This window comes from Juglans regia, chromosome 3, assembly GCF_001411555.2.
Source record: "Juglans regia cultivar Chandler chromosome 3, Walnut 2.0, whole genome shotgun sequence".
Taxonomy (NCBI): Eukaryota; Viridiplantae; Streptophyta; class Magnoliopsida; order Fagales; family Juglandaceae; genus Juglans; species Juglans regia.
This window is the reverse complement of record NC_049903.1, coordinates 7,497,586-7,516,031: the sequence shown is the minus strand read 5'-3', so window position 1 is coordinate 7,516,031 and position 18,446 is coordinate 7,497,586. Positions and strand designations below refer to the sequence as shown.

Sequence of the window (18,446 nt, the reverse complement as noted above, 5' to 3'; positions counted from 1 at the left end):
AAATAAAAATTTAAATTATTTTTAATATTTTTAAAATTATTTTTTTTTATATTTTTCGTAGTTATTTAAATTATATTTAAAACTATTATTTAAAACTACAATAAATATGAGTATGAAAGAAAGTGTAGATGATTGGAAGAAGAATTAATTTAATTGAAATGAATAAAATATTGAGAAAAGTGATTTAGAGAATGAATAGTGGTTTCCCAAATATGGGGAACCACTATTCATTCTCTAAATCTTTTTCCTAAAATAGAGATATGGATGGATGGAGGTTTTGAGAGTATTCCTTAAAATTTTCCTCAAATTATAGGAAAAAAATGATTTTAGGGAACCCAATGAGGATGCTCTTAGATGGCGAGATGAATTAAATTGAGTTGTAAATAATAATATTTTATTAATTTAATAAAAATATATTTAATTTTTGTAGATTAAGTCTCGTTTATTTTCAAGAAACATTTCATCTCATCTCACCTTATCATTATAATTTTTTTAAATTCTCACACAAAATAAAATAAACAATTCAACTTTTTCAAATTCCTAAATAAAAATAATATTAAAAAATATATTCTAATAATATTTTATTCAATTTTTTAACTTTAATCACAACTCATCTCATCTCATATCTGAAAACAAATGAGCCCTAAGATGATTTAAATTTTTAAGTTAAAAATATATGAATAGATTGAGATAAATTTAATTTTTTATTAAAAGTTAAAAAAATAGTAGATCTCATCGATGATTAGTATGAGATAAATTGAGTTTGATTCAACAACTAAACACTATCTTAAGAATTGATTTTGCATTTATTTATTAATTTATTTTTCAATTTTGTATGGAAAATTGCTGGCCAATATTTGAAGTAGTTATAAAGAAACTAAAGTTTCAACTGTAGATAATTATGATTCTTAATATCACTAAAAAATAGTTGGGGGACCCGATCGATCGGTCCATGGCAATTCATGTCTTAATCCAACCGATTAAACCAAATCATGCAAGCTTAGACAGGGTTCAGTTTTCAGCATATGTGAATTCAGAAATGCCAAAGAGTATCCCGGATGAGTTTTTTTTATTTTTTATTTTTTTAATTTAATGATTAAGAAAATATTTTTTAATGATATAAATTTTTTATTTTTTCAAAAAATATTTACGATGATTAAAAAATACATAAAAAAATTAAATAAAAAATAAAAATATACTATTCAATAACTCTATTCAAAATACAATTTCGATAACTGTAGCCACTCATGCGAATTATTCCAAAGGAAATTCATTGCTAAAATAATAGTAATAGAAAAATAAAGGTAAATATGAATTATAGATCACAATGCAAATGACTAACTTGGCCCTCAAAGGCTATAAAAGAGTAGCATTCACGCAAGCAGATGAATGAAAAGACTGGGGAGATGGGGGCAGGGTCTTCTGAGCTACAGCCAAAAGAGGAACCCAGCCAAACTGAGACTCAAAATAGTGATACCAGAGCCAAGGTAGTGATTAAAACAGCAGCACAGGTGAAAGTGAAACCCCCGCATAACTACGAAGTCCTGTTGAGAGATGCGGATTCCCCCGTCGACAGATCTTCCAGGGACAAGCTTTATGATCAGCTCTGTTCTGGACTACTCTTAAACCAGAAGAGAAAGGCAAGTGTATAGAGCACCCACTTCTTGGTTTTCCTAATCTGTCTTGTTCTCCTTTTACTTTTGGGTCTTTTTTTTTTTTTTTTGGAATGGGGAGGGGAGGGGGTTCCTACGATTGGTATTATCATCTTCCTCATTACTATTATTTCAGAAATATTGGGTTGACAAGAACTCCAACAACTGCTTCTTCTTGTATGCAAGAAATCTGACAATCACTTGGATTGAAGACAAACGTTATTGGCAGTGGAGAAGCATTCAAGAAACCCGGTACCTAGCATTAAGCTCTATTCTTGTCATATTTTTTCCCTTTTCCCAAAACATTTATGGTTGGAACAGAATATGCCTAGCCACTCTCCAAGCTAAATGCATAAAACCATTGAAAGTGAATAGTGATGCTGTAGGCCAATACACTGTAATGGCTTGAAGTTAACTCTTAAGCTGTGTTTAGATGTTTAACTGAGCTAAGCTGACTTAAGTTTTTTATGAATAGTAGGGAGTTGGAGGAAATTATGTAGAGTCCATCTAAACTAAGTTTAAAATATGTTTGGATGTTAAGATAAATTTAATACTTTTTATGAGAAATTGAAAAAGGCTGTAAATCCCACAGATAAAGATGTTTTAAGTTAAAAAAGGTTGTGAGTTCCACGTATAAGAAGGTTTTGAGTTAGGATAAGTTTAGTAATTTGAGAGTTGAATATTTGGATGTTAGACTCAGTTTAAAGTTAGACTGAACTCAGTTGAGCTTGGGAACCAAATGCAGCCGTACGAGCTTAGCTGAGTTTGGGAGCTACATGCAGCCTTAATCTCGTAAGGTTGTTTCATCTATTAAAGAGGAAACAATTAACATAAGATCTGGACTTTGCTGGTAGTAAATTAGTTCATGTCAAAGAGGTACAAAGATAGAATTATTCAGTATGACTTTCACAGTTCAGTTGCTAACATTATAAGGTTTGACACTGCAGTGATGAAGTCATTGATGTTGCTGAACTATTAAATGTATGTTGGCTAGAAGTGCATGGAAAGTTTCAGACTGCAAACCTCTCACCAGGAACTCTATATGAACTAGCATTTGTCGTAAAGTTGAAAGATCGAGCTTATGGATGGGAAGTTCCAGTGAATGTCAGACTCACCCTACCAGATGGAAACAAGCAAGAACATAAAGAAAATTTGATGAAAAAGCCAAGAGGGGACTGGATTGAGATCCCTGTTGGCGAGTTTGTATCATCACCAGAAAATACAGGAGAGATAGAATTCTCAATCTATGAATATGAGGGTGGGGAATGGAAAAAAGGGCTTGTCATCAAAGGCATTACCATTCGGCCGAAATACTAGAGCCCTGAAATGATGGACAACATATTTCCAGCGTGTTCGGTTCTTATTCTCTGCTTATGAATGTGAAAGCAGGACAAAAGATTACGTATGTAATGAATAACCGGGAAAAAAGTAATGGAACAAATGCTTATCATTTGGTATGATACCCAAAATCCTGCTTTACTGAGTGCACATTTATTCTACAACTGGTCAGCATTAGCCAACGCAAATTATATCAAGCTAGCTTTCCTCTAAAAGGTATTCATTGTCAAATCCACAGTTTAGAAGTGAAAACTTCAGTACACAAACAGGTTCTACAGCTTCAATATACCAAGTTCAATTACATGTAACCCCAGAACAGGACCAAAGTCGCTAAGAAAGACTTCACTTCTATGTTTTCAAAAGACACTCAAACATGGAAGAAAGAATATGTGTATATAAGCAAAATGAAGTTGCATGATCATACTGCATCATACATCTATAAATCCCATATACAAAGAATTCTATCAGAGGAAGTAAAGCTTACAATCCTTACACATGGAGAAGGGAAATATACCCAGAAACACAATCACAAAACACAAGCATGCTTGCTCTTATAATGGGTACAAAAAGTTACTGATGTATGTTTTCCAGTGATTCATCATGCCATGACTTAATACATGGTGACTACGAAAAATAAAAGAGGCTAAATATCATCTTTTCCTTCATCAGCATCTTTCATAGATTCTTCACTGGCAATAGCATCATAACCGCACTCCCTTCACTCTAATTTTCTTCTTTCTCAAGTTCTCTGGAGACCTTCCACATCCAAAAAGAGTTTGTGAATTACTTGCAATCCATGGCTCTACATCAAGGTCAGGCAAATTTCTTTCCAAACAGTACCATATAGGAAACTCAATAATGAAAATATCATTAAAACCACTGAAAGCAACCCAAGGACCCTGCAAGGATACAAATGACTTTAAACCCTGAGAGGAACCAAGCAAAAATATCCTGCCTTAAAGAATCTATAAAATCTGGAAAAGAGGTGGAAGATGTATATCCTCTTCATCACTTTTTCTAAGCTCAGTGCTTTGATACTATATATGTATCTTTGCAGGGTCCTTGGGACACGAGACAAAACACAAAATTATCATCTCATCTCTTCTCATCTCATCTCATCTTATCATTAAATCTTTTTCAAATCTCCATATAAAATATAATAAACAATTCAACCTTTTCAAATCCCAATAACTTTTTCAAATCACAAAACAATAATAATATTAAAACATAATATTTTAAACTTTAAAACAAAACATAAAATTCTCATCTCACCCCCCAAATCTGAGCACAATAGAAGAAAATCCCTATGGAATAAGTGGGAAAATACAAAATAAAATCTTTCAGAGGATTTTATTGTAAGAAGTAGACTAAGTACGGGTATACAAGTTCTTTAGTGTTTTTCAATTTACGTATATGTTTGTGCATCTCTCTCTCTCTCTCTCTCGCTCTCTCTCTCTCTCTTATACATATATAAGTGGGAAGTTGGGTACGTGTGATTATCCTCTTCATCACTTTTTCTACATTTCTTTCTCAATCTCTCTTAACCTAACATCAACATGGTATCAAAGCACTGAGCTTAGGCTTTATTTTCTTCACCTTTTTTCTGTTCTTTCTTTTCTTCCTCTGTTTTCTATCTCTTCCCTTTTCCTTTCGTGGTATTTTTCTTCTTAGCCTAGGGCGTCAAGTTTCATCTTGACCAACACCCTTGATGGAAGAATGGTCCACCATTGACCCTCAAGTCTCAGCGTGTAGCAGTTGTGTGGTTATGGCAATTCTCGGAGGTAGTTGATATCCTGATTTGATGCTTTGTTGGTCTTGGTCATCGCAATGTCTAATACCCGTGGTGGTTGAGGTGTTGTTCTTGTTCTTGTTTGTAACAACCCAAAGAGGGCTGTCCATGCTACATTGGGTCTATACTTCAAAAATCATAATCAATAGAATTTGAGCCTTTAAAATCATTATACTCAAGAAGTTCTCTTTCTCAAGCTATGGGGGATCCCATTATCACTTCTATACTCAATCCGGGGTATTACAATCTTCCCCCGTCAAATCCCCGACATCCTAGTCGGGCCATTATAGGTGGCATGGCTTAAGTCCCACACTTCTGGTTGGATATATCTCTGATGCCATTTATAATGACCCAAGGAAAGGCCAGGCCACATCTAGGCCTATACTCCAAAAGGACAAACCAATTATACAAATGACGCTCTTTGGAATCATTATGAAGGGTAAGAAGCAATGTGGGGGTCCCATTCACTACCTTCTCATACTCAATCCAGATATTCATTTGCCATCAATGTTGTAAACAATGTTATCCTTTGCTGTTATTGGGTGTTGCTGCCCAAGTTGCCTGCTGAAACTGTTGTGGCTGACATTAATAGGTGAAGATTGCAGAATAAAATTTCATCTCAGTTTGTTGTAAAAGAGAGGATCCCTGTTTGGTTATAAGGAAAGGATCTTATTTCTCAAGTTGGACTATCCATGTTTGAGTTGTTCTCCTATCCAGGGTTTTGACTCATTGATGGATTGATTTAATCAGAATGTATAGACGGAGTAGTAGCGCATCTTATCTTTCAGCTGGCGAATGGAAAAGAAAGAAATAGTTAACATATTCAAGTTAATTACTTATTTACAAAACTTGATTGAATTTAGTTTATTGTCTGGTTCAAGTTGAGTCAAATCAGGCAAACCTAGATCCATTGGATCAGACAAACGTAGAGATCAAATCAGGTCAACCCTACTTCACCAAGTCATTCTATCCCAACCGATCAATCCACTTCAGGCATTCTGGCAGGTTCATATGCAGTTTCGTGCTGTTTATACCTGGGTCAACACAATGAAGAGCTTTTTCTTGCCAGTACAGCTATTTCCAGCCTGTTACAACTGAGTTTCTTCCAGTCCATCCATTCTCCAACCCATGCAAAAGTTTTCAGCTGGTCATTCTACGCTACTTCAACTAATGAAGGAAATATAAGGTAACAGTGAAGTTCCAAGAGCTTAATGCTTAAAACTATGGGGATTTGTCATTTCTGAAAATGTCTATTACAATAGGTAAAATACTGTGTGTGTGTGTGTGTGAGAGAGAGAGAGAGAGAGGATAAGTTGATCTATAGCAGGAGACAGCCTACAGTTCATAAACATAGTATCCATTTAATCCAATTTCATATTGATCACATTACGATGATATAGCAGGATAAACATTTTGTCCAGAGAATCTGATAGTTTCAAATATATGCCAATATACCATGCTGACTATATCTTATGATCTGCGAGCTCGCAAGCTAGAGTATATTGACTAATAAAAAAACGGAACCATAGCAGTTGGGGGATTGCAAGAAAAGTAACAATAATTCCGAGTACAATGGACCACACCTGCAGTGCAGAAATCTTTCTAGCAGAGTTGACAACAGAAGACAGAAATCTTGGTATCTCAAAGATCTGCATGATAATTTTCAGGCTTGTACCACAATGAGAAATCAATTTCTTTTCTCTTCAATTTCTCTGTTGCAGGTCCAATTCTCTCCAAAAGCTGCATTTTAGAAGAAGTAAAAAACTAAGAAATTTAAGAAGACTTGGGCAAACACTAATGATATTCTGCTATCTTTTTTCCTTTGGGCTTACGTAATTTTATTTTACATTCAAAGTATTGTTGCAATTCAATGATGATATGTAACATTAGATACCCAATTGAAAATGGTCCCAGATCTTCATGTTAAATCCCCTCAGAATATGAAAAGAAGATAATGAGTAATAAATTTAACTGCTTAAAGAATAATGCTCAAATAGTTGTCAATCAAACCAAATTTTTTGAGAGAAGGATACAAAAAAGTCTTTCGTTTTATATTTTGGTAACTAAGTTTTCAGAGTCTAAGTCAGCTTGTATCTGACCTTGGATAGTATGGAAAGGAAATTCTAGAATTCTTAACTGCAAATACACAGTGAAAATTCCAAGAAATAAAATGCAAAATAAAACTTCAGTCATCTCTTCTTTGTTTTTCTTTTTTTTTTTTCCAATTAGGAAATTGGAAAAGAATACAGGAGGCAGTGTTTACTACGCCAACAGTCTTAAGATTTATTACATGTTAGCTCTAAGAAAACTAATTGATGTTAATATTGAATACAGGATTATGGCAAAACAACCAGTGACAACTAACCTTTTCATGCAGCGCACCATTGGATACTAAAATAGATCTATCAAACACCGAAAACTTTCCACCATCCATGCGAGTAACCGTGCCACCAGCTTCTTCAACTATCTGTATTTTGAGGAATGAAAAAAATCAACAGTATAAGAAGACAAACAAATTTTGAACATCGTAATTGTTTTTTGACAAAAAACCTTTCAAACATCGTAATTCCTTCAAAGAAGCAATTTCTTTGGAGAACATTCTTGCACAGTAAACTGAATGAAGCGTGTTCAGATTTGTCAACGGAGTTCTCTGGAAGGATATCTTTCAAACTTCTATATAGTACAAAAACAACTGTTCAACAAATCCTAAGTTTAAGTTATTCGTGGGATGTTCTACCCAATAAAGGCTGGCATGCAACGCACATGTTGACAACACACCCATGCTCATCCTAACCTTTGTTTAAATGTTTTCATGATTACACCTTAGTTTACACTTAAAAATCTAAAATAGCATCTAATGTATGTAGGATGTTCAACCTGATGACCGTATGTCAAGCACATATAGCCCCCTAGTTTCTTTTTAGAAACTTTCATAAGACACCTCTATTTCTCTATTTAAAAACCTATTCCAATCTTTCCATGCTTCATATGTGAACCCTGAATGCCGTCGAAAAGAAAAATATCCCTGAAATAATTTTTCTTTCTGCTGGGGAGGACTTCCGTCAGTGGCTGAGGAACGTGGCAGAGGATGACTGGCCAAAGCAATGGGAAGGAGGTCAAACAACAGAACCAAAAGGTAATTGCCAATTTGCCAGTATTTGCTACCACCAGGACAAGAAAAAAAATAACACCACCATGTTCTAATTCAGTTCTATGTAGAAACCTTTCTCGCTCCACAGAGCCAGCAAGATTCCTCAGTTACACTCTCCCTCTCTCCCCCTCCCCATTCTACCGAATCTGACAGAAAAAATTAACACATAGAAAAGATATAAAATATAAACAGAACTGGAATGCATGAGAAGTGCTGGGGAGGGCGTGCACATGAACATGATCAAAGAGAATTTTTCCAACAGTCAAGGGCTTGGACTTTCTCACAGCTTTTCTCTGCGATATTTCTTATTTCACCAGTTTAAAATAAAAGTTTTTCACGCAAATCTATCAAACCCATTTGTGAAAGCAACAAGATTTACCAAAGCTCCAGCTGCCATATCCCATGGCTTTAGACGATACTCCCAGTAGGCTTCTGCAATCCCCAAAGCTACATGACACATGTCCACTGCAGCGGCCCCAAGCCTTCTTACGCCCTGACATTGAAATGATTTGTTGAAAAAAAAACATAGGCAGAGAGAGAGAGGTTATCCAAATTATTTTGACAACAGATTATCAGTGAAAAGAAAAAAGAAAAAATTAATACCCGGCTGACATCAGTGAATTCTTTAAATAAATCCATGTTGGTAGCCCATGGGTCATCATGTTCATACCCAAACCCTGTCACTAGAAGGGATTGCTCCACCTTAAAACAGGTGGACAAATGTGAGCACGACTTCTCTTGAAAAATCATTGAGCATATTGTAAATAGTCCTCCATTCTATCTGATTTTTTTTTCAGTCCATTTTATCTGATTATCTCAAACAAAATTTCTTTCAAGAGCATTCTCACTAAAAGAAAAGAAGCAACATAATGAAGGATTTGTGACAAATAAGATATAGCTTTCAAGGTATTTAAAGCCTATGCCTCAGCAAGTGCCTTAAACATAGATGCATACGAAAATGAGAAATGATAGTTGTAGTCTTGAGTGTGTAAGCGCCGTGCAATCATTTTGAAAAAATTGAATAAATATATGACCTACATGAAAAAATAATAATTTTTTAGAAGTGTACCCCACTCTATTTCAAAGCGACTGCACGACGCTTGCGCACTCCACGACTACATGTAGCATTACTCTAAGAAAATATCTGACGTCATACTGACAATAAATGTTCAGTGCATCATTTTGTCATGTGTTGCCACCAGTATCACACAAAATTCGACAGCCTGAAATTGGGGCCATCTACTTAAATTAAATAATGACACAAAGGCATATGCTAAAGATAAAAATTAATAAATGGTCACTCACCTGATTAGTTTGACTCACATGAATTTTTTGACCGTTACAGAATGCTCCCCCACCTATCATAATGTGAAGTAATTTCTACTACCAATGCATTGACTTAAAAATAAAATGAAGCAGGTGATCAAACTAATCAAAACTTTCTTACCAGCAGTTGCAGAAAATATGCGGGTGTTCCAACACATTGGGCCCCCAACAAACTCTACCTGAAATTCATATCCGCTAACTGATCTTCTTATTTCAACAATTAAGCAAACAAATATACTCCACATAGCCTTCTACAAAAAGCTGAGGGCTAATACTGTTGGCTATCAATATTTTTCTACTCCATTAAAACGTACTTGACTGAAGAGTTTGCAAACAAAAGGTACTTTCATGGTTAAACCTCACCTGATACTATTTCTCGAAAATTTGTTTTATAGTATTGACTCATGTTATTTCTCATTGTACGTATTTGTGCTCTCTGTAGAGTTAAAATTTATAAATTTAATTTGATAAAATTCCTAGATTTCCCTCACGTCAGTGGAATATCCCTATAAAAATTCTAGAATTGTGTATTTGACTAAAGTATCATGTTCACTTTATATTGCGAACTTAACAGTGTTAATATTGTATTTGGTAGCATTAGCAAACAAAGGTACTTGATCATGTACTTTGCAGCTGATAACCCAATAGAGAATCACACATACAAAAACAAGTCATAAACAATTTAAATCATGCTTTAACTACCACAGCAGCAGTGGCAGGTTTCCCTCGAAATAGAACTCCAATAGAAACAGCAAAGCTAGGATAACCATGAGCAAAGTTTGTTGTTCCATCTACAAGAGTATCAGATTCAGACATCAGATAAATTATGATGTGAAAGCAGCATCTCTATAATCTGTACATACAGAGGTGAAAAATCAAATATCAAGCACATGGCACAGTAAAGTCTAAAAAGATCGGCATGGGGTGGGATACTTTTTTTTTTTCATAAGTAATAAAGATTTTATTCATACGAATGAAATAGGCATCGCCTGTGTACACAAGAAGTATACAGAAAACACCTAATTACATTCTAGCTAAGGAAAGAAGGTCATGAACATTGTTTCCATCAAGTACAATGGCTGAAAACCATAGCATTAAAGTGCGCATAAAAAAATTCTGAAACTCCTCCATTGTGCATTCCCTATCCTCAAAACATCTCATTCCTCTCGGGCAATGTGCACCACATAATACACAACGGGATCATCTTCCACACTGCCGCCACTTGGGAACAACCTTGAAGCTCCTTCCAACAAGCCAATAAATCCACCACCCGCGGAGGCATTACCCAAGTAATATCCATTCTTCGAAAGATCTCATTCCATAACCCTCTTGTGACCTCACAATGCAAAAGTGATCTACAAATTCTCCCTGTTTTTTGCACAAGTAGCACCAATCCATCACTATGATTCCCCTCTTTCTTAAATTGTCCGTAGTCAAGATCTTCCAAAGAGCAGCAATCCATATGAAGAAAGCTACCTTAGTAGGCACCCGTGATCTCCAAATCCTCTTCCATGGAAATGATACATGGCCTTGGGTTGACAACCTCTCGTAGTAATTCCTGATTGTACATTTTTTACTACCATTAGCCCTCCATTGCAACCTATCCTCTTGAGCCGTAATATTTCCCATAGAATAGAGCAACCTGAAGAAATCAGAGACAGCCTGCAGTTCCCAATCATGAATATTTCTATTAAAAAGAATATTTCACTGGTAAGATCCATGGGAGAATACCCTCATATCTGCAGCAGAGGCTTCTCTTTTAGCTGCAATACTATAGAGTGCTGGAAATCTCCTGTATAAAGCGCACTCTCCACACCAAATATCATGCCAAAATCTGATTCTAGAACCATCTCCCACCACGAATCATATGTGACTTTCGAAACCCTTTCAACCTTTCCTAATAAATTTCCATAAGCCCACACCATGTCTCCCTCTCACTTCCTTAGAGCACCATCCTCCCCACCCCTTCCCATGTCTAGAATCAATAATCTCCTTCCAAAGTGTGTTCCCCTCTAAGTGGTACCTCCATAACCATTTGCCCAATAAAGCTCTATTGAACGTTCGCAAATTACAAATCCCCAAACCTCCATTCGGAATAGGAATTCAGAATAGGAGAACAAACCTTATTCCAGTTAACTAAATGGAATTTGGTTTCCTACCCCATTCTCCCCAACAAAAAAGACCGGAATAATCTTTCAATTCTAGTCGCCACTTCTGCAGGCAAAGGAAAGAGTGAAAGGAAAAAAGTGACGAGATTGTTTAATGAACTCTTAATTAAAGTAAGTCGACCCCATTTCAATAGATACATCCGTTTCCACCCTGCAAGCTTCCTCTTTACTTTCTCCACCACCCCATCCCAAATGGCTCGAGCCTTAAAATTGGCCCCCAGTGGAAGACCCAGATAGTTCATAGGCAAAGACGACACATTGCAATCGAACAACCGTGCCAAGTTGTTAATATTAGGTACCACACCCACCACAACCATCTCGGATTTACTAAGATTAACCTTAAGCCCCGACACTGCTTCAAAGCATAGCAAAAGAGCTCGCAAAGATTGAATCTGACCAGGATCCGCATCACAAAATAACAGTGTATCATCTGCAAATAAAAGATGAGAGTGAAGTAGTACCATTTGTGCCATTACCCACCGAAAAACCGGATAAAAAACCTCCACCAACAGCAGCTCTCACCAACCGCCCCAATGCCTCCATAACAATGACGAACAAAAGAGGAGACAAGGAATCCCCCTACCTCAAACCACGTGAACTGTTAAAGAACCCAACAGAAGTACCATTAACTAATACTGAAAAGCGGACGGTAGAAACGGATCCAAGAAATCCACCTATCACCAAAACCACACCTACCAAGCAAGTAAAGAAGGAAATCCCAATTCATATGGTCATAAGTCTTTTCCATATCAAGCTTGTAAAGAATACCTGGGATGCCTTCCCGCAACCTATGATCCAAGCACTCATTGGCAATAAGCACCGAATCCAGGATCTGTCTCCCCCTAATGAAGGCATTTTGAGGCGTAGAAATAATATGTTCCATCACTGAGCTAAGCCTATTTGCCAGGACCTTAGAGATAATTTTATAAACTCCACTCACTAGGCTTATGAGGCAAAAATCTTCAACTACCTTAGCCCCATGTTTCTTTGGAATAAAAGCAATGAACGTTGCATCTAGGCTTTTCTCAAATTTATGGAAAGAATGGAATTCTGCAAAGGCCTACATAATATCACATTTTACTACATCCCAACAAGCCTGGAAGAAACCCATTGAGAAACCATCTGGGCACAGTGCCTTGTCCTTCGCCATGTTACGAATAACCTTACATAACTCATCTTCCTCAAATGCCATTTCCAACCCATTAGCACTTTGTGCATCAATAGACTCGAATGGCAAGCCATCAAGTTTTGGCCTCGGGCAAACCAGTTCCGAAAGGAGGTTCTCAAAATGCTACACAATATAATTTTCCAAATCAACAGAGGATGAAAGCACTTGGGTACTTGAGTGGAGTGACTCAATAGTGTTACTACGTCGATGTAATTTGCCACTTTATGGAAGAATTTCGCACATTTATCCCTTTCTTTTAACCAAAGGGTCCTGGATTTTTGTCGCCACGAAATTTCTTCCATCAATAGCACCTTCTCCAGATTAGTTACAATTGCTCTTTTTCTAACAATGGCCTCCTCCAAGAGGTCTCCTGTCAATTCTCTATTCTCCAAATCTTGCTCCATAAGAGTATTCTTTTGATTGTCAATGCTACCAAACACCTCCAAATTCCACTTCTTTAGATCTTGCTTCAAAGCTTTGAGCTTACAAGCTAAAATGAAACTGAGGTTGCCTGTAAACATATAAGAGGACCACCAAGAACGCACCTTCTCTACAAAACCCTCCGATGTTAACCACATATTTTCAAGCTTAAATGGTCTGCGTCTACCAATAATACCTCTATAATCCAAGACAAAAGGAAAATGGTCGGAGCACACCCGGGGCAACCGTTTCTGAGAAAGATCAGGAAAGTACGCCTCCCACGACGGGGAGACAAGGAACCTATTCAATCTCGACCATCCCCGACCATTAGCCCATGTGAACTCTCCCCCGAGAAGCGGGAGGTCCATAAGATCTAAATCAAATACAAACTCCTCCATAGTTGCCGAGTGGCGATGAGTCCCTGAACCCTCGTTGGGAAAGCGAACAATATTAAAATCTCCCCCCATGCACCACGGCACCTCCCATAAATAAATAAGACCCGCCAACTCCTCCCATAGTCGCCTCCTCTCATTATCCAAATTTGGACCATAGGTACCTGCAAAAGCCCATTCCCATCCATCAATCGTATTTTTAAAACAACTAACAACAGAAAAATTCCCAACACATTCCTCAACCGACTCCACCACTCTTTCGTCCCACATTAAAAGAACCCCCCCGGACGCCCCCAACGACACCAAATAAGACCACCCTACATATGGACACCCCCACAAGCTACAGATTATTCTTCTATCGACTACCCTCAACTTAGTTTCTTGAAAGCACACTACATCCACTTTCCATGACCTCAATAAAGATCTTATACGCAGACGTTTATTGCAGTCATTCAGCCCCCTCACGTTCCATGATAATATCTTAGGCTTCATAGTTACAAAGAGTGCCCCTCCCTTTTGGTCTATCTCTACCATGGGGTAGGATACAACTGACACAGATTTTAAAAAGTTAGAATCTATCTTGTACATGAGTCATTTGAAGATGTACCTCCTATCTTTCATTTTGAATTTTACTCTTGTTTAATCAATTGAAAGACAATAGGTCAAATATAAGCTTAACTTTTGAGTTTGAATTGTATATGTCTAATAAATTTTATGCTATATTCTGCACTTTGGTGCCCTCATTGAAATTTAAGAAGCGTCAACAGACCCTAGCCAGATAATGTACTTCCCATCATTGTACCTTTCCTAAAACCATAGTAGCTAGCGCCTCCCTCTGTAATACTTACATGTGTGCTATTTTAGGACTCTCCCTGCGAATTTTTAGTCCATCAACTTGAATTAAATATCTCTTTTTTCCTCAATGCATTATGTCTCTGGGGAACATGCCCAATCATTTTGGAAAATGTCAATTTGTAAAAGTACACAATTTCTAGAAGATTTTACTCGATAGAAGCCACACCCTATGTTTTTGGAAAAGGAAACTCAAAAACTAAAATCCTAGTTCCAATTCTAGAAGATTTCTCAAGTATGAGCGTAATTATCAATCCCAATAGAAACAAGTATACAAAGAAACAAACCTAATGGATCAATGCACCAGAGATAATCGGATGAAGTGTCTCCTATAACCCCTCCCTCCTCCCCAAGAATGAGGTGATCTCCAAAATTCTTTTTAACAACTTCTAAAATAGCAGCTTCACTCATCTTATCCGTCCTGCAAGTAAATTTTGTAATGATGGGAAATTTTGTTTGCCGAAATCTAATTCTATTCAGTAAAGCAAAACTAAGAGACATAATCAACAATACAAAAAAAAGAAAAAAAAAAAGATGCAGGAGTGGTTTGGATTCAGACATGAGTTGAGATGGTTTGTGAATAGTAGACTAAAAGTTGAATTATTTATTATATTTTGTGTGGAAATTTGGGAAAGTGATTTTGGGATTTGAAAAAGTTGAATTGTTTATATATTTTGTGTGGGAATTTGAGAAAGCTGTAATGATAAGATGAAATTAGTTGAGGTGTGTTTTAAATGCGAACGGGGCCGCAATCTCAAAAGGATAATTAGATACAAGTAATTACATAGGTCAAGGAGTTAGAATGGTCAAACTTTGCTAAGATCTCAAATAACTTATATGGAGCATTCTAAACTGACTTCTTGTATCTATTTAACTTACGATTCTGTGCCACCAAGAGAGAAATGGGGAGAGAAAGAGAGAGGAAATAAATAGACAGAGGGAAAATTTCACAAAAGCATATCTCTACCATTGAAAGGCTGAGCACATATTGATGAAAAGGAAACACATAGATAGGCACCTACCATTTTTATTATGTCGTGGCAATGCGAGGTAATTTGCAGTTAAAATCAAATAGAAACTTCTGGTTTCCATGCAAAGAAGATTTTATATTGTAGCACTAGAGGTTATCTGAAAGATAGAAGCATAGACTAATTGCAAGAAAATTCCAAAAAACAAAGCAAGAAAAGAAAAGAAAGAAGGAAAATCCTTACTCGGTCACCAAATCAGTGAGTCCTTTATATGTGATATTTCGAGGCTTATTAACAGCATCCATCACAACCTGGAAAGAAAAGAAGACATATGTGAGCAACCACAGGCAGATAATTGAAGAATTATAGGCCAGATATTTCTAAAGGAACCTTTTATAAAGTGGAACAACTAGCAATCCACTATACCAATAATTTTTTTTTTCTTTTTGATAAGCTAGATATCATAAGGTTTGGAGCAACTACACAGAATGGACTTTTTCCCTTCACATTTTTTTACTAATTCGGTCATACTGCATCATCCAAAATCCATTCTTTGTTGCCTTTTGCAGACACTTTCAACCCTTTTTTGACTAGTATGTTATAGGGCCACCCATAAATCTTGGACTCCAAAAATTTCGAATTTTTAAATTAAGACATGAATTTAGTACAAAAATAGAAAGGACCAACTATTTACCGATACTCTACTCGGAAAAATTTTCCTTCAAGGCTAAAAAATTGACCTTTCTTGCGTACTTCCAATTAAATCAGGCTTATGTTCTTGGGGAGCCTATAACTGTAAACTAAAAATTCCAGTCTTTTAAACTTAGTCCAGCATCAATTTAACTTATTAGTTGCTAAATGAAGCCCAAGTTCTGAAACATTACTTCATCGCCTTATTTTCTATAGCGTTCACACCGAGATAAACTTCTGAACAATCGACGTCCCAAACGGCCAAATCAACTACATATCCACGTGTATACATTTAAAAGCTCATGAACTGCACACTTTCAACATAAACTTAATTTCTGAAAATTGAACCGCATTGGTTAAATGAGACATGAAAATAAATACCATCGGGGCTCCTATCACAACCAAAGCATCTGCACAGAGAGAGAGAGAGAGAGAGAGAGAGCAAACCTCAGCACCAGTCTTAGCAGCAGATTCAACCACCTGAATGAGCTGACTAGGTGGAATGTGTCCAGTTGATTTGGCACCTATCTTTGGGTACTGTTTGTGGTTGGGGATTTCTGATAACACTGCCTTTGTGCAAAGTTCTCTTATGGGTTTGACCTTCAAAAACCGAATTCCTCCAAACCCGTGCTGGAATTTCTTGCTAAAACGCAATGAAAGACGCGGGTTTTCATGAATTGGTGATGGAACTGATCTGGGTATTTGAGAAAATCTCAGAGGAATACTTGGGGAGAAGACCGTGGACCTGCCCATTTGAATTGAATAAAGATTGAACGAAACTCCAAGACTTCTCGAGTTTCTGTGCAATGTATTCGGAGCTTTTGAGCTATTGGGACACTGTGCTTGTGCCACAGAACTTGTAACAGTATCAGATGAAGATGAGGGAAGTATTCTCTTCGATTCTTCTTTTGTTTGTTTGTTCGTTCGTTGATTTTGGTTTGTTTTTTGTCGCGTTTCAGGTACTATTCTCCCACTTGAACGCACTATGATAAAAGCTGGAAAAACTGGGTTTTTTTTTTTTTCAACTGTTGATCCATAGAATTTTTCTTTAGCATAGGCTCAATTGCGTGGATGGATATAATATCTAATAAGATTTAAATTTTAAAATTTATATTTAAAATTATGTAAATATTTACGTGTATAATACACACTAATAGAATTTTTCCTTGTATAATTTGGATTTTGGATTTATTTATATGGCATGTATTGCACTTGTTTTACTTCTGTAATAACATATATTAGAATAATTTATATAAAATAACATCACACGTTTTGGGCGTCACTCATCTAGCTCAGTCTAGTTTGGTTTCACAAATATTTTAAATCATCTCATCTTATTCCACGTCATCTGAACATTCAAAAACTATTTAGATATGAATATTTTTTAATTTTAAATTTTAAATTTTTTAACTTTTTCATTTAATCATTACAATTTTTCTAAACTCCCAAACAAAATACAAAAAATAATTCAATTCAAATCAGATTATATTATATTATATTAAAAAATTATATTTTAATCATCTTTTAACTTTATTTTTTTTTTTATTCAACTTTTTATCTCGCATTTTCTAAAATCCCATAAAAAGTTTAACTCAAACAATTTCACTATTATATAAATTATTTCACTATTATTAATAGATTTCTTATCTCATCTAACCTCATATGTGTAACCAAACAAGGCCATCCCACAACAGAAGTAATTAACTATGAAAAATCCTACTTATCATCCCATACATTATACACCAACATGCATCAATATGTATGTTTAAATAGAAGGACAAAAATTACAAATCACATATTAATATATTGTGCGGAGATGATAAATAGCATTTCTTATTAACTATTAGATACTTTTGAAATACGAACACGTAATCATCCAACTTATCAAAATATGTAATGTACTAAAAAAAGAGTTTTTCTACATACAGTCAGTCACTTTTACATACTCTTTACGCATTCTACTGATTTGATTGTCCAAAATAGTTATTTTATATTAAAAATATGATACAATCAATCACATTAGTGAAATGAATAATGAATATGCAAAAATGACTATACATAGAGTTTTTGTTAAAAAAAAAACATATGATTATGTGTGCGACTAGATTAAACTCGAAACTACCTAGTCATATATATATATGGAAAATTCTATACATCATACTATTATTATCATCTTATTTTAATCTTACTAAGTAAGATGTGACATATTTATCATCATTAAATGATTATTTATTGCATTTTTTTTATCATCTAATAATAATAAATGTATCACATATTATTTAATATGATCAAAATAATATGAGAATATGATTAATAACATTACTCCATATATATAAAAACAATGATCGAGCAATTCAATTTATCTGCACAAATCTATCCAACTAAGTAAAACAATCATGGGTCGACGCAAAAATTATTAAACTAATCCAGCAGATCATCTAGAAAAGTAAGACTTTCCATATCCAATCCAGGAAACATCTCCCTTCTTTCCAGGGTCCAGAAGTTCGAAATTGAACCAGAATTTACAAGGAA

At 35.6% G+C, this 18,446-nt stretch overlaps 2 protein-coding genes across 3 annotated transcripts; one reads left to right on the top strand and one right to left on the bottom strand.

Annotated features, from left to right (window-relative positions):
• Window positions 1–1,373: 1,373 nt before the first annotated feature.
• LOC108985422 (protein PHLOEM PROTEIN 2-LIKE A1-like) lies at window positions 1,374–3,140 on the top strand. Its single transcript, XM_018957714.2, has 3 exons — window positions 1,374–1,640; window positions 1,789–1,904; window positions 2,600–3,140. Exons 1-3 carry the CDS (start codon window positions 1,386–1,388, stop codon window positions 2,967–2,969), a joined length of 741 nt encoding a protein of 246 aa, XP_018813259.1. The 5' UTR covers window positions 1,374–1,385; the 3' UTR covers window positions 2,970–3,140.
• A 224-nt stretch (window positions 3,141–3,364) lies between these two features.
• On the bottom strand, window positions 3,365–16,899 carry LOC108985421 (phosphatase IMPL1, chloroplastic). 2 transcript variants are annotated; one of them, XM_018957710.2, is made up of 11 exons: window positions 16,362–16,899; window positions 15,468–15,535; window positions 14,544–14,677; window positions 9,959–10,047; window positions 9,378–9,435; window positions 9,236–9,288; window positions 8,534–8,632; window positions 8,310–8,423; window positions 7,145–7,246; window positions 6,363–6,519; window positions 3,365–3,746 (listed from the first exon to the last, which is right to left on the bottom strand). In XM_018957710.2, the coding sequence occupies exons 1-10, from the start codon at window positions 16,665–16,667 to the stop codon at window positions 6,421–6,423; spliced, it is 1,122 nt and encodes a 373-aa protein (XP_018813255.1). In that variant the 5' UTR covers window positions 16,668–16,899; the 3' UTR covers window positions 3,365–3,746; window positions 6,363–6,420. The 2 variants fall into 2 exon arrangements, with proteins under 2 accessions (XP_018813255.1, XP_018813257.1); XM_018957712.2 differs by having other exon boundaries at window positions 3,365–3,738; window positions 16,362–16,866.
• Between the last annotated feature and the right edge of the window lie 1,547 nt (window positions 16,900–18,446).